General features: G+C 36.8%; 1 protein-coding gene across 3 annotated transcripts in view; it reads left to right on the top strand.

Moving 5' to 3' along the window:
• The window catches only part of PRICKLE2 (prickle planar cell polarity protein 2), a 344,732-nt gene that overhangs the window by 224,049 nt on the left and 100,923 nt on the right, over nucleotides 1-19,760 (top strand). For all 3 annotated transcript variants that reach the window (XM_087954550.1, XM_026679449.2, XM_087954551.1), the window contains one exon: nucleotides 8,960-9,143. In XM_087954550.1, the coding sequence (XP_087810676.1) occupies nucleotides 8,960-9,143 (184 nt within the window). The remainder of the gene's footprint in view (nucleotides 1-8,959; nucleotides 9,144-19,760) is intronic.

Genomic DNA, 19,760 nt, shown 5'->3' with positions numbered 1-19,760 from the left:
TACATGACTTAGTTTTTCCATGAGAATGATGATTCAGTCATCATCATATAACTTCACTCGTTCCTACATTATTAGACTGCTATGAGAAGATACAAGCATTCACATGTTGACATTGCCTGTGTAGGAGACTGAACCACAATTTCTGCAAAGTGGAATAAGTTTTTTATCATATGTATTCATTTATTATTAATCCCAATGGTATTGTGCCTACTCATCAGATTTTAGAAGGCCTACAGTACTAAAAACATAAAAGTATGGCATGTATAATAATTTCCCAACCAGAACTATATCTTCATTGCTGTCAACTACTAAGAACTTTTGACTATATTCCAAAGGTTACATGAAAAAGGACTGTTTTGCCCTATTCTTGAATGCCCAAAAGGTGGGAAGCATTTTAACTGTGGGAGACAGATTACTCCTTAGAAAATCTTTTTTTTAAATAAAGTTTTATTGAGTTTTAACAAAACAAATAAAACATCTTATTTGAGTACAGCATGGTTCCGGGTTATCACATTTCCATACAGACACAATTTCATATGCATATTCATCTTATGTATTCAACTTCATATCTTATTACTCTTTCTCTAATTTCTCACTATTTCTCCCTTTACTTCTCTTAATTTTCTTTTATGGTTATCTCATTTTCTTCTTATTCAATTGTATTTCTTTTACCTAATTTTTTATATCTTTTTATTCCTTATACTTTCGTCTGTCTTGTTTACAATTTCATATGTTCTCTTCCAACATTCTTAAAAAGCAAAATTCCCCCTATGATTGCCAATCGGAGTATAACACCTTTACGTCTTATTGTTATTATCATGTGAAATCTCATTAAACATTAAATTTGTGCATTCTAAAATTATAACATTCAAATTTCTAATATCTATTTTATATCATGTAAATCTCATCATTTAGACTCTGCTTGGTACTTCCCCTTAAAAATGTAAAAAGAAAAATTCTAAAAACATAGCAAAAACAATATATATATATATATATATATATATATATATATATATATATATATATATATATATATATAAAACATTGGTAAACAAAATAATTGTTCAAATTCATTCTACTACTGGTATGAGCCTTGTAGATCTTTCATGTTTCTTTTCAATATTTATCAATCTTTGAGAACAATTGAAATGTTTTCCCTCCCTCCTTCATTATTACGTTAATTGTTAATAGGCATACCACTGGATAGTCATACAGTTTTATCTTATAAATTATTTACTATTAATAAGCAAAATAATTATTCAAATTTATTCTAGTAACCGGTATAAATTTCCTTATAAATCTTTCACATTTCTTTTCAATATTTTATCAATCTTTAGAAACAATTACAATGTTTCCCACCCTTCTTTATTATTGCATTAATTATAAATAAACATACCATTACATGACAATGCAATTTTATCTCATAGATTATTTACTTATTTCATTTCTAACTCATTACACTATTCTACTGTCACAACACTATCTTTTGTACCTTTGCAGAATCCTCACTTTTAAATTAATTTAGCCATTGTCTCTGTGTTTTCTAGCTGAGCAAATACCTTTACTCCTAGTAAGTTTCCCCTTTTTCTTTATTTCCTGCTTTTGTCCCTCATAAGTTCTTTCCCTTTCTATCTTCCCCCCACTTTTTCTCATCCTTTGTTTTATACCCTTAATAGAGAGTAGGCTTTGGCCATCTTTCCCAATGATCTAGAAAAGAATCGCAACCATTCTGCTAGAATCTGGATATAATTGTAATAGAATGGTTGAGAATCCTGGATGATACAGCTAGTGTTTGACTTACAACCACAATTGGCTCAAAATTTCCATTGCTAAGCAAGCCAGTTAAGTGGATTTTTGCTCCATTTGCAAGTTGTTAAGTGAAACACTGCTGTAGTTAAGTTAGTAACACCGTTGTTAGATGAATGTGGCTTCCCCATTGACTTTACTTGTCAGAAGGTTGTAAAAGTGGATCGTATGATCTCGGACACTGCAGCCATCATAAATACATGCCAGTTGCTAAGTGTCAATCTCGCAACCAAGGGGATGCTGCAGTGGTTATAAGTATGAAAAATGGTCATAAATCACTTTTTTCAGTGCTGTTGTGAGCACTCACTAAACAATTGGTTGTAAGTCAAGGACTACCTGTATATATCTTCAGGAGATCTTTTCACAAAATGTCGGATACTCTGACCCAAAGTTTTTTCCAGTCTGAAGCACCCTCTTTTTCTTCTTCTAGAGTTCTCATTTTCCCACTTCCTGTTCCTCCTCCCTTTTTTCAGTTGGTCGCAGTAACATACTCTTGTGGCTCTTCAGAATGAAAGAACAAAACAGGAATCAATTTCAGCATCTTCATTTCTCCAGAGTTACCTCCAAGAAGACAGTACAGGATTCTGTTTTACTTTAATGATGGGTGTAGTGATGAAGTTGCAGCCTGTCTAAGCTGCAAAGCCCTGAATTTCTGCTTGGTTTTCAGTGATTAGCTGGATAGCTGTGCTGAAGTAGTTTTTGCCTAGCAACTGCAGTATAAAAAAAGGGCATAGAGACCATTGTTAGCTATAATAAGGTAGGTACATTCTCCAACTTTGCAGTGGCTTTTTCCACTGGAAAGTATGTTGTTTTTCTTTTTCACTTTGTCTCCAAGCTCTGTAAGAACATCCATATTTTTTTTCAAATACATAAATACCGACTGTATCACCACCAGTAGTTAGTTGGCAGCAGATTTGAGTAGGCCACTTCAGAGTTGTTGGTGGATTGAGGATTGATAGAGATGCATAAAGGCTATTAAAGTGCGTGACATATTGATTTGTTCAACATTATATCATCAGCAGAGATGGGAATTATGGTTGACCTCCTTGTTCCAGAAAAAACTATGAAGCCTTCCTACAGAAGCTCATTAATTAAAGAATTCATATGAAATTGTATTCTGATTGGTTTAGAGAGTAACTGGCAGTGGACAGCCGAGATTCTGTCACTGACTAGATAGAATCCAGACACCCTACTTATATTTGCATCTGTATGTATTTAAATCTGATGAAAAGCAGGAAATGGGGGGAAATTGGCAACTTTTCCTCCTTTGGCTTAGCAAAGTCTTGAGGCATAGTGCATATTTGTGCTCTGTAGGCTGTAGAGTTTAAGTTTATATGCAGTCACTTTGATTTATTTATTTTATTTATTTACATATCAAATCTCTCAACTGCCTCCTTCCCTCCTCCCCTTTTCAACAGAGAAATGTTTGTACATTCATAAAGGATCGCAATAGGAAGAATATGTTTTACTTTGGGGTGGGAATGGTTTGTGAAACGGTTCTGGGTGTTACACTTTAATGTTAATTACTTACAATCATTCTATGCAATTACAGAGATAATTTTGTTAGGGCTCTTCCCAATGGTAAGCCAGAGCTGAAGCAAGCAGAGGATTGGGTTAGAGTTTAGATCGAGCCAAAATGGAGACACCAATTTCTCTTTTCAGTTTAATTTGTGGGAAACAAAATGGATACAACAGGTAAATAATCATAAAGGAAGGAAAGAGGGGAATAAAATAGATAACATCTTTGGAAATACTGAGATTTTCATACATAAATTGCTAAATATTCTTAAGGAGAAATTATAATAATACATATTTAATAGTTTCTAGCAAAAATACATTTGCATGTATACATAGGCTATTAAGGTGGTTAAAAATAGAAACTGAATAAAAACAATGCTTAATTGAAGGGCTTGTCCAAACTGTTTTCTGTGTTGCTAATTTTTTCACACTTTTAGATAGCATCGGTCCAAAGAAACATGTAATTTTGTTTTCCAATATTTATAATTGTAACCAACTAAAAACTAACAAGAATAGAAACTGACAGAAATATAATTGCTTATATTGCAACAATTTACAGAACTTGGAAAATATTGTCAATGAATATGAGAGATCACCTCTTAGACCTGATTTTTGCTTCATTCCTGGATTGGGAGGCATTTTTCACAGTAATTCATGCCTTGGCTATCTTCCATTTTGATTAATTACTTTAATGACCCTACATGGAACTGTACCTGAAGAACATTCAGAAGATACAATTGGTACAGAATATGGCAGCCTGGGAAGTGATGGGTAAATCCCAATATACCTGAGTGATTCAATTGCTTTGGGAACTGCACTGGTTGCCAATTAGATCATGAATGTGATGCAAGGTAGTAGTTGTTACATTTAAGGCCTTTATGGCTCCAGACCTGGTTATTTAAAAGACCACCTTCTCCCTGTCTTCCCTTCTGATCACCTTGAATACGGTCAACTTCCTCCAGGAAGCATCCTTAAGAGATTGCCTTCTGATGGCACCTTAGATGCAAGCTTTTCATGGTCACACCCACATTCCCTTCCTGCAGAGATTTGGTCGGCACCATCTCTTCTAATTTAAAGAAAGTTGCTGAGATTTGTCCTGTCTAACACAAGAGGCAGCGATGCAAAGGAGGTTTCTGAGCTCAAACATCTCTACAGGCAGTCCTTGACTTACAACCAGTCCCTTAGTGACCATTTGAAGTTCTGATGGACCTACTTAGTACTTACAACTCAGATTCAAAGTTCTGACAGACAGTTGTGCCCTCAGTCATGTGATCGTATTTTGGGCACTTGGCAACCAGGCCATGTTGGAATGTCTGGAACTCACTGCCTGATTCTGTTGTCACCTGCTCAAACCTCCACTCCTTTACCCTCAAACTAACCGTTGATCTCACCCCATTCCTAAGAGTAAGGGGCGTGCATAAGCACACAATCGTGCCTACCATCCCTGTCCTATTGTCCCCGGTTATTAGTTCCTATTTCTTGTATTTAAACTTATGTTTATTCTTGTTTCTGTTATATTGTAAGCTTTTGACAAATAAATAAAAATAAATAAATGTTTACAGCCGATGGTAATGTCCTAAAGTCATCAAGATCTGCTTTATGACCATCACAAGTTATGACCATGGTGGGTAGGCTCTGTTACAGGTAGGACTGCCTGCCTGTATTCTTTGGCTTTTATATTTGGTATTTTAGTGTACCTCTGAAGTGCTTTTCCCCTCTTTTTAAAAAAACTTTCCTTGGCATACAAATGATCAAAATAAAACAAGATAAACGGCATGATTAATTATACCTTTTTCCTAATTCATTCAAAAAAACCAAGAGTGTGGATCCAACTTAATAACTAAACCAACTTTGCCACCAGAGATAAATTCTAACTAATGTGAATACAATCCCTCCAATATAACCTAGAAAGATTTTGATTAATGTATTATTATTTTAAAGGGATTTAGGAACATCTGCAAATTATTTTATGATCAGCTCTTTGTGACTTGCCCAAACATATTCATCCAGTTCAGATACCCCAAATGTTCCATTAAAAAAAAAAAAGGACACGGAGTATATTTTTAGACTGCAGCAATTTAATTAATTTCAAGAATGTTAGCACCAGCCTAATCTTGGGCAGGGTAAAACAGCTGCCTCAGTTTTCCCAGTCTTGAATGTCATGAAAAACTGTGCTGATTATAGAGTTCTGCTTTCAAGGTTGGAGATAGTTCTGGGATTTTTTTTTGCCTGAGCTGGGGAAAAAGTAAAATTTTTGTTTTGCCTTTGATACAGTTCACATTGAAACAGAGGAGTGGGAATTGTAATCTTCTTTGGCTCAAACTGCAAAATACTACAGCTGGCCCTGAAAATGGTAGCTGATACGATTTTAGCTCTTAAGACACAGAAATTGGAGTCTCATTATTGCTTTTCATTGTATATTTATTGGATGGGTAAATTGTTTAATCAAAGAATATATAGCATATGAATCAAAAGGATCTTTCTTTTAATTTCAACCCATTCAGCTATGCTGTGACCTTGGCTTTAGAAGGGCAGATTCCTACCTCTTTTTGCACAGAAAAGCCTTTCAGATATTAGATTTTTTCCCCTCCATTGACAATGTTTAACTCCTCATCCAAGAAGCTTTAGTTCTGAGCTGAAGAAGCTTCTGGGATGAGAAATATAATGTTTTCATAGGGGGGAAAAAACCCAAGAAAGTCCAGTTGGAAGAAGCACCTTTGAAATAACCATGACCTGGATAATTGAGAATCTCCATACATTTAGTGGATCACTATTCTTAGTCTTCCCTTTCCAGAAGTAAATATAACCAGCTCCTTTAATCTTTCTGCAGACAACATGGTTTGTAAACTCTTTTCCAACCTGGTACTTTCCTTTTGAACCCAGTACAAACTTTCCCTTTTAAAGTGTCCTTTCCAGAACTAATACATTCCAAGCCCATCTTAAGTACTTCCCATAATCTAGGCACCATGTTTCTTCTGTTCTTTGCTTCATTACACTGAGAGCTCATATTTAGCCCCTGATCCATTTAGGATCACATGGCCATTTTCACATTCATTGTTGACAAGCCCAGCTCTGTATCTGTTCCTTCAATATTTGATATCTACTAAGGTATGCAAAGTCTCATCCTTCCTTCCATCAAAGTCAACCAACAGCTCAACCAAGAATTCCTAACTAAAGGATGGAGAGTCTTAGTTCTTTTCAAACCAGTCTGGCGCCTGCAGATTTGCTGCAAAACAACTCCAAATAGCATAGCTGTACCATCAAGGTTCCAAGGTTAGAGGGCACCTGGTTAGACAAGGCTATCTTGAAGGAGACAAATATTGTAGAATATGGGTAGCGGGATTTAGAATAGATTAGGACAGATTAGGAGATTCATTTTGACTGGCACCCTTAAGGTTTTTTTCTGTCCTAGGTCACTGCAGTTTCATTGACTAGGTCAACCATCACAGTTTCAAGATTTGGCTCTCCTCTACTTGTTTGGAGTCTGATCAGATATTTCCTTTCTGCAGGAGCTGTTACTGTCCATGAAATGGCCTTCTGAGAAGGGAATAAGAAAAACTAGCCGAAAGGAAATGAATTATGAAGAGAGATCCTTGTTGAACAAGGCAGTTTTATTTACCTTCACTTGGGATCAAATTTAGGAACATCATATGTAGGAGATATCTACTGAGCTTTAGCCTTGTTCTCTGAAAAGCAGGCTTGTGATAATCTTATGGCAGTTGCTAGTGAACAACTTTCATCACTGCCTTTATTTAGCACAACCCTGTCTATGATGTTCTGTCATTGTTAAGGAATTTGCTGCTCTGAAGTTTCTCTTTACATTGGCATTTTGCATACTGTATATGACAGCCTTTCTGCTTGCTGAACTGGATGTGCTGATGATCTGGCACTCTTGGCATATTTATGGGTGCTGTCAAAGGAGGGAAAATGAAGAGGTGTATCCCAGATCGTCTATCAAATGCATTTGATCCTTAAATCCTTACTGCCAGTTCTGTATGGGTGGTCTGGAGCTCGCTGTATGTTTTTTCCCCCTTCTTTCCAAATGAAAGAATTATGCTTGGGTTTAGAAAACTGCTTTGGGGCTCTGGCATTTTGTCAAGGACAGGTTGTTGTTTATATGTAGACATTGCATTTCACTTATCCCATGCAGGGTTATTGCTGACAGCTGCTTTATCCAAGGCACCTCCATCCAATAACCATTTCCCATGGATATAGATAGCACAGTGACCACAGCAGATATAATATCTCAAGTTATGTTAGTACAAATTAGTTTGCACCAGTGTTCCTCAGTTGCTGTTTTCATTTCCATTTTCTTTTGAAACTGGCACACAAAAATATATTAAATGCTCTCTGCCTACTGTACATCCACAGAGTAGTCAAGACCTAGCTCTTATGGAGGGCTTTTGGGGACAAGAATGAAATCATGATTCTATGCCAAGAATATTGGTGCTATTGATTGATAGCAATGAGTTGGGTTGGGTTTTTGTATTATTTAATCTTACTTACCGGAATAGGAATTGTGAGCCATTCAGAGCCTTCACACTGACTCATGAAGGAAGGGGAAGAAAGGAAGAACAAATTCTGCAAAAACATACATCTGTTATGTATGAAACAAAACTTATTGTGTGTGTGAGAGAGAGAGAGGGGGGGGGAGAAAGAGAGAGAGAGTCATATTGCATAATAACGTGGCATGGATATAATTAACTATTATATTTAAGCCAGCTCAAAGAAAAAAATAGCCAGATTTCCAAACAGTCCTTCAGATGGGATCCCTGATGGTACATTGTATGTTCAGATATAGAAAGGGAAGAGATTTCTTTAGACAGCTGTATAATTGAGGAAAAATGCATGTATCAATGTTTTTGTGATCACAAAATATGCATTATACATTGTTCCCTTGTACTTGCCAAACCAGGGATATGTAATTCAAAAGATGAGCTTCCAAAGTAAAGTTAATATGTGAAATTATTTACATTGAAAAGAAAGCCACTATATGTGTTCTCAACATATAATTGTATTTTGATAATCTTATGTTCAACTATTAGCCAAACCCATCAGTTTCTTTCAGGAAAGTGATTAGATAGGTGTGAATTCATAATTTTCAGTAGGTGTGAATTCATAATTTTGTTTATATAATTGTAAAATAACAGATAACAGATAATCAGAGTTGGAAGGGACCTTGTAGATCATCTAGTCCAACTCCCTGCCCAAGCGGGAGACCCTACACCATTTCTGACAGATGGCAGTCCAATCTCTTCTTGAAAGTCTCCAGTGATGGTGCTCACACAACTTCTGAGGGCAAGGTGTTCCATTGGTTGATTGTTCTCACTGTCAGAAAGTTTCTCCTTATTTCCAGGTTAAATCTCTCCTTCTTCAGTTTCCATCCATTATTCCTTGTCTGGCCTACAGGCACTTTAGAAAATAGCTTGACCCCTTCCTCTCTGTGGCAGCCCCTCAAATATTGGAAGACTGCTATCATGTCTCCCCTGGTCCTTTTCTTTACTAAAACTATGGAGACATGGCTTTTGGATGCCAGATGACCTTCATTGATATTTATACTCCCAAACATTCTAATCTCTATTTCATACATCCTTAAATAGAGGATAACTGTTGGCTTTTTACTTCATATCCCCAGAAAAATTTGCCGCCACTGTAAGTGTCCACAGTCAGAACACTTTGAAACAGTGATGCCTTTAGAAATGGAGAAGACAGTGACCAAGCTGATGTTTGACTTCCAGAGGAATTCAACTTCTGATGATGATTCTGGCTGTGCCTTGGAAGAATACGCATGGGTCCCTCCTGGACTGAAACCAGAGCAGGTATTTGCTTTCATTGCTTGTGCATGATATATGTGTTTGGAAATGCTACCATCTCATCAATTTATAATGCTTTATCTTTAGCTTTCTCAGATGAGACAAGATCGTTAGTCCTTGAACAGTCATTGCTTACCACCATGTTGAAACATATCAGGCAGGGATAGAGTCCACAAAGCTGACATGATTAAGGCACCAGGCTAGAAACCAGTAGATGGTGAGTTCTAGTCCCACCATAGCCATGAAAGCCAGCTGGGTGATCTCAAGCCAGTCCCTCTCTCTTAGCCCAATTCACTTCACAGAGCTGGTGTTGTGAGGAAAATAGGAGAAGGAAAGAATATTAGATATGTTCACCATCTTGAGTTGTTTATAAGAATAATAAAGGCGTGATTTTAGATAGGCAGGCAGACAGACAAACTGACAGATAATAGCTGATAGAATGTCATTTGAGCTTTGAATGGTTTATTTTCCAAAACAATTGCCTGTCATCTGACCTCAAAAAACAAAGGAAAGGAAAGGAAAGTAACATCTGTAACCAAAATGTTGGTTCTATATCTAGCAATGTCATCTAGTAAAAAAAAAAGAAAACAAAAAGCAAAAGCCGCAAACAATTTTTTCTCCTTTGTAATCTACCATAAATTCAGTAGATGAAATTGTTGTATTACCACCAAACAATCACAGGGCAGATAATTGCACCCTAGGCAGGAAAACCACATACCGCTTATCTGGGTTTCAATTAACATCATTCAGAGGGACAATGGGTATCTGCTCTGGTCCACATACACATCCCTTGCCCCTTCCTTTTCTGATAAGACAACAAAGTCCTTTCAGAATCTAAGCCTGGGGGCGGAGGCGTGGAGATAGGGAGAAGAGCTCCAGGCAGAGACAGAGAAGAACAGCTGGGATCTTTAGGAAGGGATCCAGAGTAAACGAATAAGGAAATCTGTCAGGGAACAATTACCTAGGAAACAAAGATTACAGTGAAAAAAGTATCATGATGAAAAGTTCTCTTTAAGACTCTGAATTAAGTTTGCAGTTAACCTGATTTAGGGATTATCCAGGAAAATCTGACAGGAATAGGTCATTTCTGATTTATTGATTTACAAGCAATGTTTGTACCCAAGATTCTGCATTTAGATATCTGATTTACTTTAATAGGAGTACTGGTTAAAATATTTGATAGTTATTGTATCTGAGTTGTATTTGTGCAAGTTTATCTACATATCCATTATTTCTTGAGCTCTTTCAGCAGCAGATCCTGCCCTCCTTGAATTTGACCAAGTGTATGTTATCCCTGTTTTTGATATTTTCAGTGCTTTCTTTTCTATGTTATTGCCATTTGCATCTGACTGACTGACTGACTGATGACTCTATGTGCCATCAAGTGTCAACTCTTACAAAGATAAATTTTCTCCAAGACAATCTGTCCCAACCTGGTCCTTTAGATCTTCCAATGGTGTGTCCATTGCCAGTACAATTGCAGTTGTTCGTCTTACTCATGACAACATAAAGTTTAAAAGGATACTTTTTCTCTCTTTAAATAAAATTAATAAAACTTTGGGTTATTGAACTAATTAACCAAAGGAAGGCATTTTGTTTTGTCTAATAATATTTTCCAAAAGCTACAGGTTCAACAATTGGCTTCAGAGTCTATTTCCTTTTGTTGTTGTTACTTGTTACGTTAATAAGTACTTGTTCTGCTGGATCCCAATTTCTCCCATACAAATGGGAAGAGGAAGATGACAGAAGATAATTACTACTGACAGGGTATACCAAGCACTGCATCAAGGTAGGCCAAAGTATACAAAACCCAGAGAAAAGGATTTAGTTCTTCCATCTTTCACCCCATAGATTGTTTCCTCAGAATTTCTAACAAAGAGATTCTCTGTTGATTTTCTTCCACATATGGACAAATGGTCAGGCACTTTGATGTTACCCCATTACATTGTGCGATCATTTCTAAAATCAAATCTCTGTACTTTGAATCTCAAGATCTTGCTAGAACAAGAGTAGAACTAAAATCTTGCTGTCTTTCGATTCAGTTTGGATCTGGGCTTGGAACAGCTAGTGAATCAGAAACATATTTAATGTAGCATTACGTGCCCATTCAATTATAGAGCAACATTTAAATAAGTAATACAAATAATATTAATAAATATTGTAAAATTAAGTGACATGATACTAGTGTTCCGATATCTCAGGGGTTACCACAAAGAAGAGGGAATCAAACTATTCTCCAAAGCACCCCAGGATAGAACAAGAAGCAATGGGTGGAAATTAATCAAGGAGAGAAGCAACCTAGAACTAGGGAGAAATTTCCTGACAGTTAGAACAATTAATCAGTGGAACAACTTGCCTCCAGAAGGTGTGAATCCTCCAACACTGGAAGTTTTGAAGTGGTATAGAGTTTCCTGCCTAAGTAGGGGGTTGGACTAGAAGACCTCCAAGGTCCCTTCCAACTCTGTTATTCTATTCTATTCTAAGTACAGGTTGTCCTTGTTTAGTAACCACAATTGGGATTGGCAACTTGGCTGTTAAGCAAAGCAGTTGCTAAGTGAAGCTGCACTTATGGTCTTATTCCATTGGTCCTTTTCTTTATAGACCTACAAAGGAGGTAAATGCAAGGATTGTTCATAAGATATTTTTTTTCATTATTATAACTGCTAAATGAGGCAATTACTAAACCAGGAGTGCCCCTCTATATACACTAATATACAGTGTAATATTAAAGCCTACCAAAAGAAATCCTAATACGAACAATTGCAAAAATAAAATTGAACATCCACATTGTGCCAAGAAATGGAGTGATTCATTTGTTGTGTATTTTCAACAATAATGGTCAAAAAACATGATTAAAACAGGAACCATCCAGGCACCAATCAATACCAGTAATTTTCTTTGTAGTTGGCTTCAGAGCCTCTCTCTGGAACACCAGATGGAGAAGGGTTATTCAGAGGAATAAGACTCAGTCGATGGTCTTAACTTCAGCAACTGTCAAATCCCTGCATATGCAGATCTAACAGAGAACAAACCAGGCCTCATGCAGTGCGCTGTATATTTCAGTCTTCCCGAAGAAATATCCGCGTATCTAAAATGAAAATTTCCTGTAATCATTCAGGACATTAATAAGATGGATGTGGCATGTGGTTTATTATCAGTATAAAGTGTATTTTTATTATTTACATTTGGCTTGTTTTATTCATCTTTTCTCCTAGTCATTTTTTAATGTCTGAAATTGATGACTTAATTTGCAAAGGACATTGTAAAAAGTGGCTTGCAGGGATAATTGCTCTAGTAATTGTTTTTTAAAAAATCATTCATGGAGGCCAGAAATCTTTCATTCAAATTGTTATCCTGTGTATGATGCATATGAATCTGATATTCTTTCTTAGGCTTGAGTTTAAAACTCCAAAACTGATTTGGTAATCCATTTCCCCACAGGGTGCAAATTTTATTAGATTAGAGAAAGTCAAATTCTGCTTCCCTTCCTTCACTTTTTCCTATAAAATGTAATAATGGGGTGTTATGTTTTTGACTCATTATCTTATGATTATTTCAAGTTGGCATCTTGTAAATTTAAAGATAACCTCTAATAATCTATACTAATACAATTTATTAAATAATAATTGAGTATGCTTGTAGAATGATTGCAAGCAGGAAGGGAATATAGATTTGAGAAGCATAGATATCCTTAGATTTTCTTTCATATTTCCAAAGGCACTGCAGAAGATCCACTTTGCATGACCCACCAAAGTCCATTTAAGCTCCTGAGTTAATGCTAAACTTGAACATCTGGTGTTAGCTTTTTTAAAACCAAGGGAAATAGAAAAAGAAACTGTAAATGGGATGGTAGCACTTCTGTCTTTATTGTATCCTAGTAATTGAGAGTCTCAAGGTTTTTGAGTAGTCTGTGAATTGAAGGCATGAGAAGAGCAAATGAAGCTGCATTACCAGCTGCTTAGCAACATATAGAGGAGGTAGATGCTTAGCAACAGGTGATCTTCAGTTCCTAAGTTACAGGCACTTAGATTCCTGCATATTAACAGGATTTATTGGACCAGAAGCTTGCACAAGAATTGAGCCGTATAGGAGATTTAGGCTCAAATGATTTGTTTCAAGATCTATAGGATATCCTGCAAATGAGGCAGAGATGCATCCTTCGGCAACCCAATAACTCAGACTTTTCATGTAGAGGTTTTGGAGATATTTTTTTCTTTTTTTCCAACTTTAGCAGATAACATCAGATTGCTTTTTATGTTGAACCATAATAGCCAACTCTATGATTAACATAAGAACTGGAAAACTAAAGCTCAAAATTTTGCTGGCCATCACAGTTGGGAAACCTTGGGGTGAGATAGAGTGGAGAAGTGGGCCATGGACCACCTTATCTTTTTGGCCACAGATACCACTTACCCAACCCAGTACAAGCAATTCCAACATCTTCTTTTGCATGCAGTAATAACAAGGAGGAGGAGATGAGATCAGAGATAAAAACAAAACCTTTTAATGCTTCTCTGTGAATTCCATTCATTCACAGTAAAAACACTATTAAAACTAATTGTCCCAGATAAGAACAAGCCTTGCTAAGGTTGTGCAAGGCTGCCAAGAACACTAGATTAAATTGCAAGGAAATAATCAAAACCAAAAGTCTCTAAACACAAACCAGGATTGTCCAAACTTCCACAAGACTTGAAGTTCAAAAACTTCTTTGCTTCCTGCAAAGAATCCCACCTCTGAGGGCTGGCTTTTATCCCTTATGGGATAAAAGGGGCCATCACCTTGCAGCCTTACTCCTGAGTCACCCGTGCTGCTGCAGCTGCTCTTTCCTATGAGCAGCCCTGCGCACACGCGCACTGGGCACAGGCTCCTCAGGGTCCTCGGCATCACTGCTGCCAGCCTCCATAAGCTCCGAAGGCAGCAGTCCACTCTCTGACAGTCCTGGCCCCATCCCTGCATCACACGCAGGCCCCTCATCTGAGTCCTCGCTCTCCGAGACCTCAGCCGTCTGCACCTGCTGCCAGCAAACCACAACACAACATGTGTTCTAGGTTTGGATTTGCCCTAGTGTAGAGCTTACTTTCCTAGGACTGCAGATTGATCAAAACAGTGATTTGCAGTTCAGAAATAAAGCATCAAATTGCACAAATTCACGCAGCAATGATGAGCATGAATCAAGTATGGAAAAGCAAGGGCATCAGCCTAGCAACCAAATGCAGATTAGTCTGTACTATATTGCCTTTCCCACAGTTAGTTATGGTTGTTGAAAGTTGGACCAGGAAAACAACTAGACAGGAGGAAAAACCACTTGTTCAAGCTGTAGGTGTTGCACATTCCTTGAACTGCAGAGGTGACAAGCAATCAAGTACTGGAGTGTATAAATCCGAACATATTGCTAGAAGGCAAAACCACAAAATTCTGCCTTACTTATTCTGGCCATGTCATGCAAACATGCTCACTGGGAAAAGGCAGTTATGCTTTGAATGTTCAACAGATAAAAGGAAATGAGACACAAAAAACATGATGACTACACCCCCCCTCAAAGCTGACACTAGCCAGAGCATAAAACAACTGAAAGTAGCCCTGCAATATCAGAAATATAGACAGGGAGCTGGTCTACAAAATCTCTGTGAATTGGACATGATTGAATGGATATTATCATCAAGCTATTGTGGCCTGTAAGTCATGTTCAGCTTATCATGTGGTTTTAATGAATTCTGCCAGCTTTGGTTGAATCCAGCAATATGAATAGCTTGCGTAACTATGCCAACTTCATGGGGTTTTGTTTTAATCGCAAAAAATTATGTTTGCTCTACAATCTTGCCTCTTTTATTTTCCTCTATCACTTCATTTTCTTAATCCACTTATTCTAGTCATTGTGACTCCTTCATCTTTTTCCTTTATTTCTCTGTTTGGAGGCCTTTTTCTTAGTTCTCTTCTGCGAGGAACATATTTTTTTTTATTTTTATACACACACACACACACACACACACACCTTTTTTTCAAAGCAAGATAGTTCATCTTTCCTCTAGTACCTAGATATGTTGTCTTCTCATTATCTTCATGGAACATGTATAATTTCTCAACATTTTATAGCTGGGGAATTGTTTTTAGTATTGAAAATTTCCAATTAGGAGTATGATCCTACTTGAGATGATTGTGGTATCAATCATTCTTAAATACATCTCTCAGTGGTCATCAGATTCTCTTGATTCACTTCTCAAAGGTGCAACTGGACATTCTTGATTTTTGTTGAAGACATTTCACTTCTCATTCAAGAAGCTTCTTAGTTCATTTTTCAGTTCATAATTGAAGAAGTTTCTTGGATGACATGATATGTCTTCAAAATTAAATAAGTCCAGTTGCTATTTGAAAAAAAAGTGCCTTTGGGACAACCATGACCCGGATGACTGAGAATATCACATGATTTTTTTTCTACTTAAAAATAGGGCTCACAATATAGCTATAAAATACAGGAGGTGGCAGGTAGCAGTATTTCTACTAAACCTGTGTAATTTTTGCCTCATATATTTTATCCCACATATTTTGAAAATGGGCTAACCTGCCTCACAACAATTTGAGGAGAATGCTTGCAAATTTTAACAGTTCCAAATGTGTCTTTGGGGACCTCTGATTTAGGTCTTTGGGTCTAATTCCCACAAATTCAGATTAATTCTTATTCGATACATGACATTGCTTCAGTTATTTGAAAATTGCTATTCTATTCCCTTTAGTCTTTTTGAAGATAAATATGCTGAATTTCTTCAGTCTCACAATAGCATAGCAGTCCAATCACTGATTACATGAAACTTGTAGGTAGCAGGCAATACTTTTTAATTGATTTAATTATAACTGCAGAAATAAAGAAACAGAGAGCTTAGACCAGTAATAAAGCAAAATTTTGATTACCTCCTCAAGAACATTCTATGAATAAAATCAATTCTCCAGCTGATGTAAATAAGCTTATTTTAATAATTTGGTGGAGCAACATTGATTTATACCAGCTGAACATCTGGTTCATAATATATAATCAGACAGTTTAGGCTGGGTTGTTCAGCTGCTGAGCATCAAAGGGGTTCAAAGAGCATCTAGTAGATACACAGAATGGGTCCTCTATTAACTGAGCTAAAGAAACTCTGATTATCCAATTTTCTGCTTTTCCTTATTGCAAAATCAATGTAAATTACTTGATAGCGATTCCATTCCTTTTGCAATCTGGGTTTAAGCTATACTAGAAACAAGTTCAATCCAAATTTTGTTCCCTCAGACCTTTAAATATTTTATTATGCTCCTAATAAAAAATTTAAGTTATTTTTTTCCCAAGTGGTTTTAATTTCTGCTATATGCTGGATGCTGTTGATGATAATAACAGTCATATTTTGTATTTTAAGCTACAAATTTCTGAGTAGAATTTTAGATAATAATTTATGAAATGTAAACTGTAGGGGAAAATATTTGAGAGGCTACACATCCATTTTAATAATAAAATAATCATATTAAATTAAATTAGACTTAATGGTGTGAATCAGCATAGATAGTCCTTGACTTACAACCACAATTGAACTCAAAATTTCTGTTAAGTGAATCACTGCAGTTGATAAGTTAGTAAGATAAATTAGTTCAGTGAATCTGGCTTCCCCATTGACTTTACTTGTCAAAAGGTCACAAAGTAATCACATGATCTTGGGATATAGCAATGGTCATAAATATGAACCAGTTGCCAAGCACCTGAATTTTGATCACATGATCATGAGGATGCTAGAAAGATCATAATTGTGAAAAACCTTCATAAGTCTTGTTTTTCAGTGCCTTTGTAACTTTGAATGGTCACGAAACAAACTGTTGTAAGTCGAGGACTTCCTGTAGTTGAATCCCAGAAATTATAAGCAACTCATTCCTACCGGTCGGCTGCTCACTTGCCTCATTTATCAGGAGGAAGACTCAAATCTAGAAAGCCCCCACTGGCACTTGCACAACTTCTACCCAACAACTTTGACATTGATTCCAAATGAAAAGCCAAATGGGTCCCTGAACACCCAGACATATAAATGACGCCACAAAAAAGGTGCCAGGTTTTGAATTACCACCTCAGCAATGGACAATCCTGAATAGAATTCTCACTTCACACAGCATCTGCCAGGACTCTATAAATGGGGCAGAGTATTCTCCCCTCAGCGTGACTGTGGGATTTCACGTCGAGCTATAGCTCACACTGACTGGTTGTAAACTGAAGGCATAAACCGGTCCTTTATCTGATTTTTTTTATATAAAGCAGGGGTCCCCAACCGCCGGGCCGCGGACCGGTACCGGGCCGCGGAACAAGCCTTACCGGGCCGCTGGTTGCTGGGCGCCGCCATCTTTTTTTGGTAAAAAAGTGCTTCCGGTGAGCTTTTCCGGGTAGAAAGCTCACCGGAAGCACTTTTTCATCAAAAAAAGATGGCGGCGCCAGCGCTTCGTGAGCTTTTCCAGGTAGAAAGCCATTTCTACCCGAAAAGGTCACGGAGCGCTGGCGCCACCATCTTTTTGACGAAAAAGTGCTTCCGGTGACGCCACCGGAAGCACTTTTTCGTCAAAGATGGCGGCGCCCAGTTGACGCCGGTACCGGGCCGCGGCACCCAGCTGATGCCGGAACCGGGCCGCGGCGTCGAAAAGGTTGGGGATCACTGATATAAAGGATGCTACAAGGATTAGATGGTCTAGACATCAATATTTAGATGGTCTAGACATTGATATGTGACCCCAGATCTTTTTGACGTTTATATTTTATTGGATTTTACTAAGCTACGTGAAATGTTAATATATATTGCTAGTCCATGTATGATATGCCATACACTAAATAAATAAATAAATCCCAGAAATATCAGAACTAACTTGCTTTGCCAAATATCTCTGGGCTTCAGAGAATGGATAGAAACAAAAGAGAGCTTGGATGAACCCAGATATATATTATGAGTAGCCATTTGTGCCTCTGCATGTTCATGGAAATATCCCAAAAATTTCAGATTTCTTTTCTTATTTTTATTTAATACTCTAAGGCATTAGAGATTATTATGTCTTAATTATAAGTATAATATTAAGATACAATATTAAGAATTTTAGCATATTATACAAATTTATATAAATTATATAAATATTGTATTGAAATAACATGTACTAAAATTAAGAAGATGGAGCAATTGATGGGTCTATATGACTCGATTTAACAATACATTAAAAGATTGAGCTAGTTTTATGTTAACATTTTATGGATATGCTTTTAATTTTTACAAATGTCACTTATTCATTATCTTATATATCTTTTTCTGATTTTATTAGCACTCTAAAGTTTTGTTTGTGTCTTCTCATTATCAGTATCAATAAGCATACACACAAAATAATGTGAATAGGTTTATTAACTGGTAGTAATGGTATCTCAATTGTGCTTAGGTAATTCTTCTCCCAAATTTCTTACTTAAATTACCATCCGGTTTAAGGAAAACAGCCCTTTTCTCACCTCAGCACAAAGTAATGCTAGCCATGCTCATGCATTACACGAAATGCTTATTTCAGGCAATGTTTCTTTTAGCCTAAACCTAATAAATAACTGAGCTGCCCATTTTTCATCTTAAGTATTCAGTGCTGTTTATTCCAGAATTTATGCCCTAATGGGGCTGTCTAAAGCTCTCCTGACAATCTGTAGAACATATTTCTAATGCTTTTACCACAAATTAGCATCCTAAAAATCGGAGGCTGCCAATTTCTTTGGTGTTAGAGAATTATAGTCTATGAAACAAGCTTACCATAGATAACTAAAGACTGACTGGAAAACTCAAGGATGTCTTTATTCCTTGTGCGTTGGGGATGGGGGAGGGAAGGTAATTTTATTTTTGTCATTCCAAAGCAAAATGGAAAGGACACCAATCTGATGTAGTTCAAGATTAGTTAATACCTTGCTTTGATCTCTCTCCAGTGAGATAATTTCTCTGCTTTGACAAAAGCCACCTTCCTGACACTCATTATCGGAAGCTGATTTCTGCATTGTTTTTACTTGAAGTTATTGTCTGTTTGATTGATTAGAGAGCCAGGTCTTCAGTCTAAGGTTTCAAATCACATCCAAAATGTGATTTGAAACTGAACATTTGTGCCTCAAGTGAGAAACCTGGATTAATGTGTTCTGTGACTCATTTGTTTGTTTTCTTCAATATCCATGATATTTCCAGAAAAATTATCCCCAAGTATCTTGCTTCTTCAAAGTCCAACTTTTTCTTCCATAAAGTTTCACAAGGAAAATGTTTGCTTCAATAAATACCTTTTTCAACACCCAATGAATGTAAAGAACAAACTCCCTAGTCTGTAATGCCGGGAAAAGTTGAAGGAAAGGAAAGAGGAAGAGGATGAATGGCCTTAATTACAGTGATGGTGGGTATACCATTGGATGACCTGAAAGACCAAATTTGGGATCATCATGGAAAAAATCAATCTGTGAGGTTGCTAAGAGTCAACATCAGCTTGAAAGCACATAATCAATCCAAAGTCAAGGATTCTCAAACTGTGGATTGTCACCTAACCAAGGATCACCAACACTTGGATGTGTCTGGATAGGTGTGGGTGTTACAAAACTATATGAAAGCTGATCAGCCTCACACA

This window comes from Notechis scutatus, chromosome 2 (genome assembly GCF_049901735.1).
Source record: "Notechis scutatus isolate UNSWTSFEM ecotype Mainland chromosome 2, rNotScu1.2, whole genome shotgun sequence".
NCBI lineage: Eukaryota > Metazoa > Chordata > Lepidosauria > Squamata > Elapidae > Notechis > Notechis scutatus.
Note: the sequence above shows the minus strand (reverse complement) of the source record. Positions and strands in the feature narration are given on the sequence as shown.